At 38.3% G+C, this 21,280-nt stretch overlaps 1 protein-coding gene and 2 long non-coding RNA genes across 4 annotated transcripts; all 3 read right to left on the bottom strand.

Moving 5' to 3' along the window:
- Nucleotides 1-969: 969 nt before the first annotated feature.
- On the bottom strand, nucleotides 970-2,937 carry LOC146932977 (protein BASIC PENTACYSTEINE2-like). Of its 2 annotated transcripts, none has more exons than XM_085704702.1 (2): nucleotides 2,792-2,937; nucleotides 970-2,104 (listed from the first exon to the last, which is right to left on the bottom strand). In XM_085704702.1, the coding sequence occupies exon 2, from the start codon at nucleotides 2,097-2,099 to the stop codon at nucleotides 1,257-1,259; it is 843 nt and encodes a 280-aa protein (XP_085560828.1). In that variant the 5' UTR covers nucleotides 2,100-2,104; nucleotides 2,792-2,937; the 3' UTR covers nucleotides 970-1,256. The 2 variants fall into 2 exon arrangements, with proteins under 2 accessions (XP_085560828.1, XP_085560829.1); XM_085704703.1 differs by having other exon boundaries at nucleotides 2,464-2,826.
- Nucleotides 2,938-3,858: 921 nt separating this feature from the next.
- On the bottom strand, nucleotides 3,859-6,504 carry LOC146932976 (uncharacterized). Its single transcript, XR_015008413.1, has 2 exons — nucleotides 5,968-6,504; nucleotides 3,859-4,111 (listed from the first exon to the last, which is right to left on the bottom strand). It is a non-coding gene; the product is annotated as an uncharacterized LOC146932976 (long non-coding RNA).
- Nucleotides 6,505-9,260: 2,756 nt separating this feature from the next.
- Nucleotides 9,261-11,866, bottom strand: LOC146932975 (uncharacterized). The gene is made up of 2 exons (XR_015008412.1): nucleotides 11,330-11,866; nucleotides 9,261-9,513 (listed from the first exon to the last, which is right to left on the bottom strand). It is a non-coding gene; the product is annotated as an uncharacterized LOC146932975 (long non-coding RNA).
- Between the last annotated feature and the right edge of the window lie 9,414 nt (nucleotides 11,867-21,280).

Raw genomic sequence — 21,280 nt, 5'->3', positions numbered from 1 at the left:
CTACGTTGTCGAACTTTCAATAGAAGATTGGGATTTACTAATATCGATTAAAGTAACTCATTTCATTACCACACTTGTAAGGCACGAACACGTCTAGTTTTAGGAATGTCCAAACATGTGTTAGATACCTAAACTGAAATATATTTTATTTCTTCGACTTCAATACTTCCTTTCGGTGTGGAGGGCACCTTATTCATGACAAATAGTAAGAAAAACTATGAAGGCCAAATGATGCCAACCCTTTGCGTCACAAGTACTAATTGAAAACATTACAACAGCGAGAAAATGGCATTGTAGTTATGGGATAAACTATCGCTAAGATCTAAACATGTCTCCCAAGTCTCCGTTTCTTCAACACATGGTGCTAATCAAACAATTTACAATGAAGAGATTACCCTTCAATTGTTAAAGGGGGTGGGAGATTTGAAAATATTCTGCTTTTCAGTATAAAAAGTGTAGCTTAAGCAGAGTTTCCGTTAATTATCGCCACAATGCTCTAAACTCGGACACGGCCTAGAAATAGATATTACAAAGACAGTAAAATGGTAGTAAATCATAAAGAAACAAAAAATAAGTGACTAGATAGCTCAAGGAGATATTAAAGATCTTAAGGACAAAGGATACAATGGTTGGCATTGAGGTCCCAATCCTATGAATCCTTGGTGAAGATCTCCTACGTATAACATGGAATGAGATTGTATTACCATTTACAAGGATAGACACTTATCCCCATTGTATAACCTCAAAGGAATTATGAGGTTAAACCATGTTCTGCTAGAGCTCCAACTAAAAAATTAATAAAACAGCTAGTGAAGCAGATTTTAACTAGCTTCCACTTACAACATTGTATCAACCATACACAACTATAGAAAAAGGGTTAAATCAAATAAACAAAGTTAGCGCATAATTGACGAACCATTAAGACAACTGAATGATGAAAAGATGATTCATCAATTAATGTCAAACACATTTGAAACAACAATCGCATCAATGCTTTTAAATAAATGTGAATGGGTATTATCCGATAATAGTCTATCTATTGATAAATCATCTAAATAAATGTTTTAACTCCATAAAACACAGACTGTCGTCATTGTCAAATAAGCTGGAGAAAAAATAACTAAAATATCCAAAACTTAGGCAGACGCAGCACAACAGAAAATTCATGGATGTCTATAATTCAACATCTGTATGATAAACCACACAGGTGAGTTTACAGGTAAAACAGACTCACTCTTGAACCCAGCAGCATCTATCTATCTGATAGTGACAAACTTGTTGGTGCCATGTCTAGCCCAATGAGTCTTCAGATCAATAGCATTAGCAAAATTATAACCTTCAGCAGCAAGTTTTTCCAGGACCTTCTTAAAAGCCCCTTTGCTCATTTTCCTCCCAGCTATCCTTGCACCACGCCTTTTTATGCTCATCGGCAAAGGATAAATTGACACATTTGTGGTACAGCAAGCTGATTGCCAGCCTCCAACGCCCCAGCGATAACACTGCTGAGGATTCCCAGTGCAAGAACAAACTGGAACTGGTAGACCAGAAATGTCCATTTCAATTCCATTGATTTCAAGTGCCAAAGTCTTCTTCGGTGGTTTCACACCTTGAGCTGAAACACTGCTATCATCCTTCGGCTTCCTGGGCTTCTTGGCTTTTGGAGTGGTAACAGCACCCTTAGACTTCCTTTTCTTCGCTTTGCCACCTTCCTTCTTAACACTCAATTCTTCAGCATTCTCCACATTCTCATTTCTTGATGCATCAGGATGCGGTATAACCGGCAAGGAGAGTGATTGTGATGCTTCTGGAAGAACAGCATAATTTGGATTTGTCGGCTGCATATTGATAAACCTATGTCTCGGGGTCATCCAGTTATCCCTCACATAGTTAAACGGAGTAGCAGACTCCGAAACAGCACAATCTCGTGGCTGAAAGGGTAGGGGCCCATTTGCACTTCCAATCATAGCTGGATCACGACCAGGAAAAAATGGTTTTGTTTCACGATCATTCATGGCAGGCATGAGGTTCAGACCGAGATTCCCCCCTTTGAAGGGTTCATAGTAACCCCAATTGGGCATATTCAGCACATCATCATCCATGGCAACTACAAAACAACAATAAAGGATCCTATAAAATTTCATTTAACAAAAAAATTATAAAAAAAAAAACTTTTTTTTTTCTTAATTCAATGTCAATTGTCAAAATCTTAACTAAGCAGCAAATTACTCTAGAAGCAATAAAGTTCATCAATTTGAACAAAACCAAATAAATAATCATAACAGAATACATAAAGTACCAATATAACAAAGTAAATTATAGATCAATTAAAGCACATAAACCATACAATCAGATTGAAAAAGGATAAAAATCATAAAACAAAGCACGAATTAAATAAAAATCGAAAATGGGTTATGATAATTAAAGTCAAATTGATAGATCAAGCTGAAATGAATCTAAAAATACCATTTTTAAGCAAAAAGGTTGAAACTTTAAGAATTTAATCATCACAAAGTTGAAACCCCTAGATCTGAATGTTGTTATACTTCCCACATTTTGAATTTGGTCCATGGTACGTAGATCCGAAATTTGAATTTAGGGTTTGAGAAAATGAGAATAGATCTATAGGTTGAAATGGTGAATAGAGACAAATTTACAGAACAAAAAATATTTATAATGAGGTTCAAAAGGAGAAAAAAGGACCCATGTATTCAAATTTTAAAGGAGGGAGAGAGAGGGGGAGAGAGAGACACAGAGAGAGAAAAAGATTGGAGAGAGGAGAGAGAAAACTTACTTGGTGGGTGCAAACGGTCTTTAGGTTTTGCCCTTCTGGAGAGAGAAGATTGAAATTGAAATCTGAATGAAAGAGAAAGATAGATATGAGAGAGGAGAGAGAGGATTATGTTATGTATGAATGGGAGAGAGAAACGATGTTAAGACATATTTTTGGGCATAAAATATTTGCCTCCTTATTTTAATTCATTTTTTTTTATTTAAAATTAAAAAATATAGCAAAGTCAGAGGCAATACATATCTCAATTTTTTATGAGGTGCGGCAATCACGCATACAAATTTTTATTGGTCAAATATTTATTTTTATATATATTAACACCAACAAACAATTTCTTCAACACAAGGTGTACCAAAGAGACCACAAAGAATTTACAAAGTTAGCACCTGAAGTATACAGATACAAATCAAGCGATGCCCAAACATACAAGGGTGCTCAACCACCACATATGAGTCACAAATACAAAACGGACTTTCTTAGTTTGAAGCCACCATAAAGAATAAGACTTAACATTTTCAATTAGTTGAAGCATAGTATTTTCTTTCTACTTAAATAACATGGTGTTACGCTCATTCCACATGATCCAAGCACACGGTAACCAAATCAACTGAAGAAAAGACCGTCGTGCTTTCAGACCACCTATGTAATAAATAAACTGCTGAAAATGATCTGTAATCACATGAGAATCTGAACCATCAAAACCAATCCACGACTGCACTAGCTGCCACAAACTACCAAATGTGCTACACGAGAGGAACAAATGTTGAGCGTCCTCCTCGTGACCACACCCAGCCACACAAAACTGATCTGCTGTAGTAATGATACCGTGCTTCGCCAAATTCGCCTTAGTTGGCAACGATCACGAAGCAACCACCACGTAATAAAGGAGGCCTTCAACGGAACCTGTTTGTGCCAAATGAAATCTGAGCCTGAACACACAGGCAGGTGCTCCTGAGTAGTGAGCATATCATAGACACTGCGAACTGAGTGTAACACCCCGTTTTCCCAAACTTGAAAATTTCATTTAAAATCAGAGTATTTAAATCATAAACGGAATGTCACATACTTCATTTAAATCATAAAACGGATAATAATAATTATCCTTCAAATTCAACATCATGAAAATCTTAAAATTGTTGCAGCGGAAAATAGTTCAACATCTAAAAGTCTTGGCACGCAGGCCTTATTGGAAAATCTCATAAATTAGTTCATAAAAGAGACACGTAAGGAATAGAAGTAAAAGCAAGCCCCCATCCCGTTACGTATCAGAGCACCTAGACACCAACAAAGAGTCCACTCATGAACGCCTCTAATCTTTATTACCTGCACATTACCCACGGTCGAGGCAACATATACGCAGAAGGGGTGAGATTTCATAATCAATACATTAAGCATATAATCCAATAAAATGCATTTAACAACTTAAACATTAATAACATATCAACAATTAACAATTAGCACATTTTTCATTACATAACAAATACAATCATCAAATACCATTACTAATTTTCATCACAAATCATCCTTGACCATGCAACTCTATCAACTCAACAACAACTTAACAACACGACTCATCTTTGACCATGCAACTCTATCAACTCGACAACAACCTGACAACTTAAACATCATGAACTTCTTGATATGCAAATGCATGTGGTACCAATCAGCAACAAAATGAGCATAATAGGCTCTTCAACGTGTGAGCACAAAGGCTGCCGGGCCTAAAGCCCCCAACTTTAATGAGCACAAAGGCTGCCGGGCCTAAAGCCCCCAACTTTAATGAGCACAAAGGCTGCCGGGCCTAAAGCCCCCAACTTTAATGAGCACAAAGGCTGCCGGGCCTAAAGCCCCCAACTTTAATGAGTATGCAATGAACTCGACTTCCAACAACTTAGACAACGACGTGTACAACTCATACGACTCATAATCATGGACAACTTCTTAAATTCCAACAACATAGACCGACTCATGCAACCTCAAGACACTACAGTCGACAACAGAAAACAGCAGCAACATACAACAATTAACAACACTGGAATGTGTTAACATTCACATAAAGAATTAATTACATCAATATAAATAGCACAAAACATCATTATAGCATTCATGTAGTAACACTTCTAATTTCAGTCACAATAACAGACTTCTGGAGCTTATGAAAGCATCCTAAACAGCTCTCTAACTTACTTCTAAGGTCATCTCAAGACTACACGTGCGAAAGGATCGCATCGGGACAATTTTGGGCAACTAACAGCCTAACTCGCAGTGGCGAGTAACTTCACTCGCAATGGCGAGCAAAGTGTGCATTCTGGGTTCCTACGTATTTACTCGCAGTGGCGAGTTATTCTGCTCGCAGTTGCGAGCTCACAGGTCACTCGCAGTTGCGAGTTGTGCTGCTCGCAGTTGCGAGTTCTGGGTTCTAGCTCGCAGATGCGAGTGTTCTTGCTCGCAGGTGCGAGCGATGAATGTCAGTACGGCCAGAAACCTAAAAATTCCAACTTTTCACTTAATCTCCTAATTTTATCCTCAATTCAACATCTAATTATAATCTTATGGTGTATCTAAGTTCTGTACACTAATTTAACATCAACCTAACATCTTTTCATGAATCAATCATCAAATTCGGTCTTAAACCTAATTCCCAATTCTCACCAAAACTTAATCTAATCATGCTAAATTTATCCTATAGAATCATACTCTTAATAATATTGAGAATTAGTCTCACCCTTACCTTGTAATTGCAGAATCGATAGCCTCTCCCTCTGGTTCTCCTCTTCTGACTCTTTCTCTCTTTTCTCCAAAAGCGTTTCACGTAAAAACGTTTCCCACTTATGTCTGTATTATTTATTTACTCTTATTACTCATCTCACCTATAAACTTACTCTTTCCACCTCACAGCCCAACTTCTAATATTTTTATTTTATTTCTAATATCTTATTTTATTTAATAATAAAATAAGTCACACCAACATAACAACTTCACAACATCAAATACTCCACATAATTCATACATAAATCATATAACTTACTCAAATCATAAATCACATAAATTACACAAATTATAAATCATATAAGCATATATTTATAAATATATTCTAAACTTCATTGAATTAATTAAATAGTTAAGACGGGCGTTACAACTCTCCCCAACTTATAGAATTTTCGTCCTCGAAAATTTACCTCAAGAAAACAACTCTGGATAAGACTCCATCATCTTACTCTCTAGCTCCCATGTCAGGCTTTCACCAGTCGTTCCACTCCAAACAACTCTCACTAGAGGAATCTCCTTGCCTCTCAACGTCTTCATCTTGCGATCATCAATCCTCAAGGGTAAGGTCTCTACCGTAAGGTTGTCTCTAACTTGCACATCATCACTCTGAATCACATGGGACGGGTCTGGAACATACTTCCTCAATTGCGACACATGGAATACATCATGCAAATTTGATAAATGCGGTGGTAAGCCAACTCTGTAAGCCACCGTGCCAATTCTCTCTGATATCTGATAAGGACCAATAAACTTTGGAGTCAACTTCTTTGACTTCAATGCACGGCCAACCCCGGTCGTTGGAGTAACCCTCAAGAACACATGGTCTCCCTCTTGAAACTCAAGGTCTTTCTTACGCTTATCATGGTAACTCTTCTGTCGACTCTGCGACGCTTTCATCTTCTCTTGAATCATTTTCACCTTCTCGGTAGTCTGTTGAACAATTTCTGGTCCTAGAACTACACTTTCACCTGTTTCAAACCAACACAACGGAGTCCTACACTTCCGACCATACAAAGCCTCGAAAGGTGCCATCCCAATACTTGAATGATAGCTGTTATTATATGTGAACTCTATTAACGGGAGATGACTATCCCAAGTCCCACCTTCCTCAAGTACACAAACTCTCAACAAGTCTTCGAGTGACTGAATTGTTCTTTCCGACTGACCATCTGTCTGAGGATGATAAGCCGAACTCAATCTCAACTTAGAGCCTAAAGCCTCTTGCAAACTCTTCCAAAATCTAGAAGTAAATCGTGGGTCTCTATCTGACACAATGCTCGAAGGAACACCATGCAGCTTCACAATGTCTCGAATATAAATATCTGCCAACTGAGCCACAGGAAAACTAATATTAATCGGAAGGAAATGTGCCGACTTCGTCAATCTGTCAACAATCACCCAAATTGCGTCATTCCCTTTAGGAGTATTTGGCAAACTCGTCACAAAATCCATGGATATACTATCCCATTTCCATTCTGGTACATCTAACGGTGTCATCAACCCAGCAGGTTTCTGATGCTCTACCTTCGACTTCTGACAAATCAAACAAGAGTACACAAATTGTGCCACATCACGTTTCAATCCTGACCACCAAAACAGCTTCTTTAAATCATGATACATCTTTGTAGCTCCCGGATGAATGCTCAAGCTACTCCTATGACTCTCTTCCAGAATCATCCTTTTTATCTCATCATTGTCTGGAATACAAATCCTACCTCGGAACCTCAACACACCTTGATCATCGACTTTAAAGTCACCATCTTCAGTTTGATTACTAGCAACCAACAAATCCACAAACTTAACATCAACCTTCTGTGCATCTCTAATACTTTTCAAGAAATCGTTATCAATTTTCAGCATTCCTAACTTAACGCTCCGAGACGACATTTCACAAACTAAGCTCATATCTCTAAACTGTTCAAGTAATTCAAATTCCTTCACCATCATAGCAGACATATGTAAACTCTTCCTACTTAAGGCATCCGCAACAACATTAGCTTTACCCGGATGGTAATTCAAACTAAAGTCATAATCCTTCAACAATTCGAGCCACCGTCGCTGTCGCATATTCAATTCTTTCTGATCAAACAAATACTTCAAGCTCTTGTGATCACTAAACACCTCGAATCTCGAACCATACAAGTAATGTCTCCAAATCTTAAGCACAAATACAACTGCGGCTAATTCTAGATCATGAGTAGGATAATTTCGTTCATGTAATCTCAACTGTCTTGATGCATAAGCAACCACCTTACCATCTTGCATAAGCACACCGCCTAAAACCAACTTGGACGCATCACAATACACCACAAAAGGTTCATCGGACTTCGGCAAAATCAAGATTGGAGCCGTCGTCAAACACTTCTTCAATTCGTTAAAACTGTTCTCACAATGAACATCCCACACAAAGGTCTTACCTTTACAAGTCAATTGCGTTAGCGGGAGTGCCAACTTAGAAAATCCTTCCATAAATCTTCTGTAATATCCAGCCAATCCCAAGAAGCTTCTAATCTCTGTAACCGACTTAGGAGTCTCCCATTGTGATACCGCTTCAACTTAGATGGATCGACTGCAATACCACTACCAGAAATAACATGGCCAAGAAAACTTACCTCATTCAACCAGAATTCACACTTAGACAATTTGGCATACAACTTCTTCTCTTTCAGCACTTGCAAGACAATCTTCAAATGTTCTGCATGTTCTCCTTCTGTCTTAGAGTAAATCAAGATATCATCGATGAACACAACCACGAAACGATCCAAACATGCATGGAAAATGCGATTCATATACTCCATAAATACGCCAGGCACATTACTAACGCCAAAAGGCATCACCTTATATTCATAATGTCCATATCGCGTCCTAAAAGCCGTCTTCTGCATATCTTCATCCTTTACTTTAATCTGGTGATAACCAGACCTCAAATCAATTTTGCTGAACCCACGTGCACCCACTAACTGGTCCATCAAATCATCAATTCTAGGAAGTGGATATCTATTCTTTATAGTTACTTTATTCAGTTGTCGATAATCAATGCACAACCTCATACTTCCATCTTTCTTCTTAACCAACAATACCGGCGCTCCCCAAGGTGAAACATTCGGTCTAATGAACTTCTTATCTAGCAATTCCTCCAACTGTTTCTTCAACTCAGCCAACTCAGAAGCTGACATACGGTAAGGTGTCATAGACACAAGCTTCGTTCCCGGAACAAGATCAATAGAAAATTCAACTTCTCTCTCCGGTGTTACATCAGGAATTTCATCAGGAAAAACTTCCGAAAAATCATACACCACTTGTAACTTATCAATCACTGCTTGATTCTCAATGGACAAGGCGCCATCAACGAAAAACATCAAGATTCCATCGCGTTCTAACTGCTTCAGCTGCTTAGTAGACAAAAACTCTGCTCCACTTTCTTCTTCGGCAGAAGAAAAAAAAAAAATACACCGACTTACTAAAACAATTAATGTGAACATGGTTGTACTCCAACCAGTTCATACTAGGGATTACACAACAAACAACAAACATGACAACTCAAATACAGTACAAAACTGTAATACGACACAACGCGACTCTACTACTTGGCCGGACGGACCGACCTGCTCTGATACCAATTGTAACACCCCGTTTTCCCAAACTTGAAAATTTCATTTAAAATCAGAGTATTTAAATCATAAACGGAATGTCACATACTTCATTTAAATCATAAAACGGATAATAATAATTATCCTTCAAATTCAACATCATGAAAATCTTAAAATTGTTGCAGCGGAAAATAGTTCAACATCTAAAAGTCTTGGCACGCAGGCCTTATTGGAAAATCTCATAAATTAGTTCATAAAAGAGACACGTAAGGAATAGAAGTAAAAGCAAGCCCCCATCCCGTTACGTATCAGAGCACCTAGACACCAACAAAGAGTCCACTCATGAACGCCTCTAATCTTTATTACCTGCACATTACCCACGGTCGAGGCAACATATACGCAGAAGGGGTGAGATTTCATAATCAATACATTAAGCATATAATCCAATAAAATGCATTTAACAACTTAAACATTAATAACATATCAACAATTAACAATTAGCACATTTTTCATTACATAACAAATACAATCATCAAATACCATTACTAATTTTCATCACAAATCATCCTTGACCATGCAACTCTATCAACTCAACAACAACTTAACAACACGACTCATCTTTGACCATGCAACTCTATCAACTCGACAACAACCTGACAACTTAAACATCATGAACTTCTTGATATGCAAATGCATGTGGTACCAATCAGCAACAAAATGAGCATAATAGGCTCTTCAACGTGTGAGCACAAAGGCTGCCGGGCCTAAAGCCCCCAACTTTAATGAGCACAAAGGCTGCCGGGCCTAAAGCCCCCAACTTTAATGAGCACAAAGGCTGCCGGGCCTAAAGCCCCCAACTTTAATGAGTATGCAATGAACTCGACTTCCAACAACTTAGACAACGACGTGTACAACTCATACGACTCATAATCATGGACAACTTCTTAAATTCCAACAACATAGACCGACTCATGCAACCTCAAGACACTACAGTCGACAACAGAAAACAGCAGCAACATACAACAATTAACAACACTGGAATGTGTTAACATTCACATAAAGAATTAATTACATCAATATAAATAGCACAAAACATCATTATAGCATTCATGTAGTAACACTTCTAATTTCAGTCACCATAACAGACTTCTGGAGCTTATGAAAGCATCCTAAACAGCTCTCTAACTTACTTCTAAGGTCATCTCAAGACTACACGTGCGAAAGGATCGCATCGGGACAATTTTGGGCAACTAACAGCCTAACTCGCAGTGGCGAGTAACTTCACTCGCAATGGCGAGCAAAGTGTGCATTCTGGGTTCCTACGTATTTACTCGCAGTGGCGAGTTATTCTGCTCGCAGTTGCGAGCTCACAGGTCACTCGCAGTTGCGAGTTGTGCTGCTCGCAGTTGCGAGTTCTGGGTTCTAGCTCGCAGATGCGAGTGTTCTTGCTCGCAGGTGCGAGCGATGAATGTCAGTACGGCCAGAAACCTAAAAATTCCAACTTTTCACTTAATCTCCTAATTTTATCCTCAATTCAACATCTAATTATCATCTTATGGTGTATCTAAGTTCTGTACACTAATTTAACATCAACCTAACATCTTTTCATGAATCAATCATCAAATTCGGTCTTAAACCTAATTCCCAATTCTCACCAAAACTTAATCTAATCATGCTAAATTTATCCTATAGAATCATACTCTTAATAATATTGAGAATTAGTCTCACCCTTACCTTGTAATTGCAGAATCGATAGCCTCTCCCTCTGGTTCTCCTCTTCTGACTCTTTCTCTCTTTTCTCCAAAAGCGTTTCACGTAAAAACGTTTCCCACTTATGTCTGTATTATTTATTTACTCTTATTACTCATCTCACCTATAAACTTACTCTTTCCACCTCACAGCCCAACTTCTAATATTTTTATTTTATTTCTAATATCTTATTTTATTTAATAATAAAATAAGTCACACCAACATAACAACTTCACAACATCAAATACTCCACATAATTCATACATAAATCATATAACTTACTCAAATCATAAATCACATAAATTACACAAATTATAAATCATATAAGCATATATTTATAAATATATTCTAAACTTCATTGAATTAATTAAATAGTTAAGACGGGCGTTACAACTCTCCCCAACTTATAGAATTTTCGTCCTCGAAAATTTACCTCAAGAAAACAACTCTGGATAAGACTCCATCATCTTACTCTCTAGCTCCCATGTCAGGCTTTCACCAGTCGTTCCACTCCAAACAACTCTCACTAGAGGAATCTCCTTGCCTCTCAACGTCTTCATCTTGCGATCATCAATCCTCAAGGGTAAGGTCTCTACCGTAAGGTTGTCTCTAACTTGCACATCATCACTCTGAATCACATGGGACGGGTCTGGAACATACTTCCTCAATTGCGACACATGGAATACATCATGCAAATTTGATAAATGCGGTGGTAAGCCAACTCTGTAAGCCACCGTGCCAATTCTCTCTGATATCTGATAAGGACCAATAAACTTTGGAGTCAACTTCTTTGACTTCAATGCACGGCCAACCCCGGTCGTTGGAGTAACCCTCAAGAACACATGGTCTCCCTCTTGAAACTCAAGGTCTTTCTTACGCTTATCATGGTAACTCTTCTGTCGACTCTGCGACGCTTTCATCTTCTCTTGAATCATTTTCACCTTCTCGGTAGTCTGTTGAACAATTTCTGGTCCTAGAACTACACTTTCACCTGTTTCAAACCAACACAACGGAGTCCTACACTTCCGACCATACAAAGCCTCGAAAGGTGCCATCCCAATACTTGAATGATAGCTGTTATTATATGTGAACTCTATTAACGGGAGATGACTATCCCAAGTCCCACCTTCCTCAAGTACACAAACTCTCAACAAGTCTTCGAGTGACTGAATTGTTCTTTCCGACTGACCATCTGTCTGAGGATGATAAGCCGAACTCAATCTCAACTTAGAGCCTAAAGCCTCTTGCAAACTCTTCCAAAATCTAGAAGTAAATCGTGGGTCTCTATCTGACACAATGCTCGAAGGAACACCATGCAGCTTCACAATGTCTCGAATATAAATATCTGCCAACTGAGCCACAGGAAAACTAATATTAATCGGAAGGAAATGTGCCGACTTCGTCAATCTGTCAACAATCACCCAAATTGCGTCATTCCCTTTAGGAGTATTTGGCAAACTCGTCACAAAATCCATGGATATACTATCCCATTTCCATTCTGGTACATCTAACGGTGTCATCAACCCAGCAGGTTTCTGATGCTCTACCTTCGACTTCTGACAAATCAAACAAGAGTACACAAATTGTGCCACATCACGTTTCAATCCTGACCACCAAAACAGCTTCTTTAAATCATGATACATCTTTGTAGCTCCCGGATGAATGCTCAAGCTACTCCTATGACTCTCTTCCAGAATCATCCTTTTTATCTCATCATTGTCTGGAATACAAATCCTACCTCGGAACCTCAACACACCTTGATCATCGACTTTAAAGTCACCATCTTCAGTTTGATTACTAGCAACCAACAAATCCACAAACTTAACATCAACCTTCTGTGCATCTCTAATACTTTTCAAGAAATCGTTATCAATTTTCAGCATTCCTAACTTAACGCTCCGAGACGACATTTCACAAACTAAGCTCATATCTCTAAACTGTTCAAGTAATTCAAATTCCTTCACCATCATAGCAGACATATGTAAACTCTTCCTACTTAAGGCATCCGCAACAACATTAGCTTTACCCGGATGGTAATTCAAACTAAAGTCATAATCCTTCAACAATTCGAGCCACCGTCGCTGTCGCATATTCAATTCTTTCTGATCAAACAAATACTTCAAGCTCTTGTGATCACTAAACACCTCGAATCTCGAACCATACAAGTAATGTCTCCAAATCTTAAGCACAAATACAACTGCGGCTAATTCTAGATCATGAGTAGGATAATTTCGTTCATGTAATCTCAACTGTCTTGATGCATAAGCAACCACCTTACCATCTTGCATAAGCACACCGCCTAAAACCAACTTGGACGCATCACAATACACCACAAAAGGTTCATCGGACTTCGGCAAAATCAAGATTGGAGCCGTCGTCAAACACTTCTTCAATTCGTTAAAACTGTTCTCACAATGAACATCCCACACAAAGGTCTTACCTTTACAAGTCAATTGCGTTAGCGGGAGTGCCAACTTAGAAAATCCTTCCATAAATCTTCTGTAATATCCAGCCAATCCCAAGAAGCTTCTAATCTCTGTAACCGACTTAGGAGTCTCCCATTGTGATACCGCTTCAACTTAGATGGATCGACTGCAATACCACTACCAGAAATAACATGGCCAAGAAAACTTACCTCATTCAACCAGAATTCACACTTAGACAATTTGGCATACAACTTCTTCTCTTTCAGCACTTGCAAGACAATCTTCAAATGTTCTGCATGTTCTCCTTCTGTCTTAGAGTAAATCAAGATATCATCGATGAACACAACCACGAAAGTATCCAAACATGCATGGAAAATGCGATTCATATACTCCATAAATACGCCAGGCACATTACTAACGCCAAAAGGCATCACCTTATATTCATAATGTCCATATCGCGTCCTAAAAGCCGTCTTCTGCATATCTTCATCCTTTACTTTAATCTGGTGATAACCAGACCTCAAATCAATTTTGCTGAACCCACGTGCACCCACTAACTGGTCCATCAAATCATCAATTCTAGGAAGTGGATATCTATTCTTTATAGTTACTTTATTCAGTTGTCGATAATCAATGCACAACCTCATACTTCCATCTTTCTTCTTAACCAACAATACCGGCGCTCCCCAAGGTGAAACACTCGGTCTAATGAACTTCTTATCTAGCAATTCCTCCAACTGTTTCTTCAACTCAGCCAACTCAGAAGCTGACATACGGTAAGGTGTCATAGACACAAGCTTCGTTCCCGGAACAAGATCAATAGAAAATTCAACTTCTCTCTCCGGTGTTACATCAGGAATTTCATCAGGAAAAACTTCCGAAAAATCATACACCACTTGTAACTTATCAATCACTGCTTGATTCTCAATGGACAAGGCGCCATCAACGAAAAACATCAAGATTCCATCGCGTTCTAACTGCTTCAGCTGCTTAGTAGACAAAAACTCTGCTCCACTTTCTTCTTCGGCAGAAGAAAAAAAAAAATACACCGACTTACTAAAACAATTAATGTGAACATGGTTGTACTCCAACCAGTTCATACTAGGGATTACACAACAAACAACAAACATGACAACTCAAATACAGTACAAAACTGTAATACGACACAACGCGACTCTACTACTTGGCCGGACGGACCGACCTGCTCTGATACCAATTGTAACACCCCGTTTTCCCAAACTTGAAAATTTCATTTAAAATCAGAGTATTTAAATCATAAACGGAATGTCACATACTTCATTTAAATCATAAAACGGATAATAATAATTATCCTTCAAATTCAACATCATGAAAATCTTAAAATTGTTGCAGCGGAAAATAGTTCAACATCTAAAAGTCTTGGCACGCAGGCCTTATTGGAAAATCTCATAAATTAGTTCATAAAAGAGACACGTAAGGAATAGAAGTAAAAGCAAGCCCCCATCCCGTTACGTATCAGAGCACCTAGACACCAACAAAGAGTCCACTCATGAACGCCTCTAATCTTTATTACCTGCACATTACCCACGGTCGAGGCAACATATACGCAGAAGGGGTGAGATTTCATAATCAATACATTAAGCATATAATCCAATAAAATGCATTTAACAACTTAAACATTAATAACATATCAACAATTAACAATTAGCACATTTTTCATTACATAACAAATACAATCATCAAATACCATTACTAATTTTCATCACAAATCATCCTTGACCATGCAACTCTATCAACTCAACAACAACTTAACAACACGACTCATCTTTGACCATGCAACTCTATCAACTCGACAACAACCTGACAACTTAAACATCATGAACTTCTTGATATGCAAATGCATGTGGTACCAATCAGCAACAAAATGAGCATAATAGGCTCTTCAACGTGTGAGCACAAAGGCTGCCGGGCCTAAAGCCCCCAACTTTAATGAGCACAAAGGCTGCCGGGCCTAAAGCCCCCAACTTTAATGAGCACAAAGGCTGCCGGGCCTAAAGCCCCCAACTTTAATGAGTATGCAATGAACTCGACTTCCAACAACTTAGACAACGACGTGTACAACTCATACGACTCATAATCATGGACAACTTCTTAAATTCCAACAACATAGACCGACTCATGCAACCTCAAGACACTACAGTCGACAACAGAAAACAGCAGCAACATACAACAATTAACAACACTGGAATGTGTTAACATTCACATAAAGAATTAATTACATCAATATAAATAGCACAAAACATCATTATAGCATTCATGTAGTAACACTTCTAATTTCAGTCACCATAACAGACTTCTGGAGCTTATGAAAGCATCCTAAACAGCTCTCTAACTTACTTCTAAGGTCATCTCAAGACTACACGTGCGAAAGGATCGCATCGGGACAATTTTGGGCAACTAACAGCCTAACTCGCAGTGGCGAGTAACTTCACTCGCAATGGCGAGCAAAGTGTGCATTCTGGGTTCCTACGTATTTACTCGCAGTGGCGAGTTATTCTGCTCGCAGTTGCGAGCTCACAGGTCACTCGCAGTTGCGAGTTGTGCTGCTCGCAGTTGCGAGTTCTGGGTTCTAGCTCGCAGATGCGAGTGTTCTTGCTCGCAGGTGCGAGCGATGAATGTCAGTACGGCCAGAAACCTAAAAATTCCAACTTTTCACTTAATCTCCTAATTTTATCCTCAATTCAACATCTAATTATCATCTTATGGTGTATCTAAGTTCTGTACACTAATTTAACATCAACCTAACATCTTTTCATGAATCAATCATCAAATTCGGTCTTAAACCTAATTCCCAATTCTCACCAAAACTTAATCTAATCATGCTAAATTTATCCTATAGAATCATACTCTTAATAATATTGAGAATTAGTCTCACCCTTACCTTGTAATTGCAGAATCGATAGCCTCTCCCTCTGGTTCTCCTCTTCTGACTCTTTCTCTCTTTTCTCCAAAAGCGTTTCACGTAAAAACGTTTCCCACTTATGTCTGTATTATTTATTTACTCTTATTACTCATCTCACCTATAAACTTACTCTTTCCACCTCACAGCCCAACTTCTAATATTTTTATTTTATTTCTAATATCTTATTTTATTTAATAATAAAATAAGTCACACCAACATAACAACTTCACAACATCAAATACTCCACATAATTCATACATAAATCATATAACTTACTCAAATCATAAATCACATAAATTACACAAATTATAAATCATATAAGCATATATTTATAAATATATTCTAAACTTCATTGAGTTAATTAAATAGTTAAGACGGGCGTTACACTGAGTATCTCCCTGAAGGATTTGAAATGCATGATGCTACTATTTCTGGGCATTGATGTTATTATTGCTTTTAACGTTTCAATCATATGGATTTGAATTGTTATTGAAAAATATCTTTTGAATATAGGTTAGGATAATATCTATTGAACACTAAACTCTAGAAATAGCTTTGGGTTTAATATTCACTAAAAGTATTGAATCTTAATGTTATCATATTGAATAATAGGCTGAGAAATCGTCGATTAACCGATACGATTGAACCCACAATCTTATTTAGACATAAATAATGTGTGTCGAGCAATACATGATAATATGTGATAACTAGAATCTGCAATACTAATCATAAGAATTTATGTGAAATAGGTTGATGAAGTTTAATCCTAAATACTCATTTCTTTGTTAATTTTCGTATCATTTACATTTTCATCGTTTTCTAGCTTATGAAATCAAATACCTTAAAATTCTATCACTTAGAACAATATTGATTGTTGAACGACTTAAATATCACATTAGTTCTTGTGAAAACGATACAAACATACTTACTTTCGATACTACATCATAAACCCAGGAAAAAAAACATAAATTAAACATTCAAACTCTTTAATCAAACCTCTAAATCCCTACACCACCACCATCTTCATTGATTTTTCCCACTCAATGACCATATACTCAGACCATCATCACTTCCATCAACAACAACAAACACACACCCAAAAAAATGTATTCATATTCCCTTCATCAAACTAGTTTTTTATTTTAAACAAAAGAGATAATAGAATAAATAAAACTGAAGAAAAGAAGAGAATAATCAACTACAACACCACTTATAACCCTCTCATCATCTCTCTCTATCACACACACACATACATTATTGTGGCTTTGTATACATAATTGCAATAAAACTTATTTGGTTCTTGTTGGTTCTTTTTAACATTATTAACGGTTGAATTTTGAGGTTTGGTGGTTTAGATTGAACTTGGAGCCGACATTGGAAGAAGGGTATGTGGGAGGAGAGAGAGAGAGAGAGAGAGAGAGAGAGAGAGAGAGAGAGAGAATGGGGAGAGTTTAGAGAGTCAAGGTTGTGGAAATGAGGTGTGTTATTCGAGGTTTAAGAATTAGAGTTTTTTTTTGAATCAGCAAAATTTTATTAAAAACCAGATCCCTGTTCAAGACGAACATAGACCGGTGAAACAAAGAATACAAATGAAAGGCGTTGTATATAGGCGGAACACCCGAAAAGTAAACACCCTAAAAAACCTACAGACAAAACACCCAATCAAACCCTACCTGACAACACCTACCAAAATAAACATCACCATCTAAAAACAGGCCCCTTCTCGAAACCACCACTAAAAAACAAAATCCATAACCACCCATCGCCACTACTCAACCCAAAATAACCCCCAAACACTTCAGCCGTATCCCATAAGTTGAGCCATTATTCTAAAGATAAATCAGCTTCCACCACCTCACAACCTCTGGACCACCGAAAGAACAACATAAAAGCCCATAACCAAAACTGAGCCAAAGAACTGACTCCCGATCTCGAATCAAAAGTGATCTGCCCACCAGACTTCAGGACCCAACCAGACGGGCACCCCTTACCCCCGGTCCACCAGAGAATGTCAACCAAACAAGAATGCAGCTAGACGCCAACTCCCGATCTCGAAGCAAAAGTGACCGGCACACCAAAATCCAGCACACAAAAAGAGACTGTGGTGGTGCAAACATCAATCAAAAAGGAACAAATGCTCAGCTCGAAAGACACGCACCCTCAAAAACACCCTAAACACCTTAGCCACCCAAAACTCAAACAAGAGGTAGCGACAACGAATATGGACCCGAATAACAGAGGCGGTCTCCAAAAAGAATCACCAACAACAATCGCCACAAAACACCCACCTCCTCACCTAATCAATACCAACCACCCCTATTATTGAATCCCCACCACCACCACACTTCAACACCACCACCACCACTACACATCGCCACCACCACCACCACCCCTGCAATACCATGATTCGGCAGACACAAGAGCAAGACAACGAGGTTGAAAGTCTCCAAGGAAAGCAACAAACATCACCATAACATTCCGAAGAAGCAACCACGGAGAAAATACCCACAAACCATCGAAAGAGACAAAGATTATGTCTCCAAACCACCTCACCAAGAAACAGGCAGCAACCCAGTCCAAGACCAAAGGGAAAATGAAACCCAACAACAAAACACGGGCAGCGACGCCGATCTGAAGCGGACACACTACCTAGATCGTAAACAAGCATCCGCCAGTGACAAGGAAAAGGCGTCTGACGCCACAGTAAACAACAAATAAGCCAAAAAGCAACAAGAGCCCACTGACACGACCCAAAAAGGACCCAAAAAGATCTGAAGGTACATGAATGACTACTACCGCCAACACGGAGCATCTACGCACCAAACCCTTTCGGGTATCATCTGGTGACTCAAGATCACACATATGAAGAACAACACCAACACAACACGAACGGCACGACAACACAAACGATACAACAACACCAACAACACAAACAACACAACACGACCAACACCAAACCCAACCACACCACCGGCGAGGTACAGAGTATACATACGGGCAAGGAACCATATGCATACCCATGCCTCAATATCCCAACAAAAGAAGACCCATGACCCGAAAAAAAAAAACACAGCACCTAATGCCAAAATGCCTAGGCATCGCACAACACAGGCAGTTGCCTAACAACAACAGTAAAAATACCCCCCAAAACACCAAACGTCAACGTAACACGTACACCAACCACCACTAACACAACAAAATTCAAACAATAAACATGATGCACCAAGAAAAGACATGCGAGCCTTAGTTGGGAAAAAAAATAAAACACACAAAATACCAAAACCCATAAAATTAACAACACCAGCACATGAAAAAAAAAACACCAAATAAACACCAAAAGCCTCCAAAATCAGATATGTATGTGCTAAAGCTAAGCCTCCCAAAAGCAGCTCCTGTGAAAAATCCATAAACCGCAGATCAGGACTCCCACGACAGCGGCATGCACAGATCCAACACTCATTGTGATTAGGCAGCACCACCTTCCTAAACAACCCTAAACTGCAACAAAACATAGGACGGCGGATCTGACAATGATCTTTAACGGTGACAGTCGAACGGGAAAGCGGCCCACCGGTGGTGCGGAGAATGAATCTCGTCGCACCACTGCTAGTGTAGTCTACATTGAAAAGGAGGAGTTTTGGATTTGAGAGGGGAGGAAAGGAGGCGAGTTAGTTCTAGAGAGAGGACAGAGAAGTTTTACGAATCGATAATAAGAATTAGAGTTGTTGTTGATTTAGTGATGAAATTGTGTGTTGTTTGTTTTTGAGACCAAATAAAACTCAAAATTAATCAAGAGACCAAAATATGCAATTTAACCTTTTTTTGTTTATAAAAAAAAAAACCAAATTCTACCGACAGACAAAATAAGTTGGTAAAAATAAACTTTTTTAAAATATTTAAACGTTATTTTTTGAAACAAAACTTCCGATATAAATAATCATACTAGATCCTTTATATTCTTAAAAAGATCGTGTAATTTTCGGGGTATGTAGTTTTTCTAAAATTGTTTTTAACTTGTTAAATGAAAGGTTGTTTATGGAAGTTCGTATTTTGGGGGGGATAGGAGTAAAATAGGGGGGTATGGAGTAAACTTTTCTGTTTTTAAAAGAAAACGGGTTATACTTGATAGCCTAATTGGACTTGTACCCAGGGGCGGACCTGGACTTCGAATATTAGTGGGGCAATAACCGGAAAAAAATTTCTTCATCTTAATTCAATTATACAACAAACAATTTAAGTACTGCTATCAATTAAAATCATGACTCAATTAAAATCAATTCCAGACTCCAGTACTGCAATCAAACATGACTCAATTCCACTATTTTAATAATGCAATTTTTCTTTCCTATTGAAAAAATAATCAATTTTTGTACTCTTCATTTTTATAGAGGAACAACAAATTGACAATAACTCAATTCAATTTAGATTACCCAACAACAATAAATCAATTTAATTGAAAAAGTAAGCAACAAAACAATTCAAATTTGAAATAAACAAGAGAATGAAGAAATTCAATTCAAATTTCAAGTACCCAACCAACATCAAATCAATTAACAATAAGTCAATAACTCAACTTTGAATTCAAAGGAGAACAACGCAGTGGAGACGAACACACAGCAGCGGCAGTCGGACTGAGAGAGGAGAACTGACCGGCGCGGCGGAGAGAGAAGGAAAACACAGTGGGTGGTGGTGATGGAATGGAAAACGCGGTCACAGAAGGAAAGGAAAGGAAGCGTGTTTCTGGAAAGGAAAGAAAAGGAAAGTGTCTTGGAAAGGAAATGAATACTGGGCCTGGGCTGTTATAAAAAAAAAAAAAAAAAAGGACCTGGGCTGGTGTGGCTATTGCCACACCCTGCCCTGCTCAGGTCCGCCCCTGCTTGTACCCATACTTGCTAGAGAATTTATTATCCCACCCTCTAACTTTCTCATGCACCATATTCGAACAATAAAATAAAATAAAAATGATATGTTTTAACGTGTGTTTGAAGGGCGTTTTATCCTTTTCAAATATATAATT

This window comes from Medicago sativa, chromosome 4 (assembly GCF_051527215.1).
Source record: "Medicago sativa cultivar Bolivia chromosome 4, Bolivia_mono, whole genome shotgun sequence".
NCBI classification, from domain to species: Eukaryota; Viridiplantae; Streptophyta; class Magnoliopsida; order Fabales; family Fabaceae; genus Medicago; species Medicago sativa.
Note: the sequence above shows the minus strand (reverse complement) of the source record. Positions and strands in the feature narration are given on the sequence as shown.

Excerpts from the sequence above, each read along its gene's own strand:
- LOC146932977 (XM_085704702.1), bottom strand. The coding sequence starts at position 2,099 with ATGGATGATGATGTGCTGAATATGCCCAATTGGGGTTACTATGAACCC.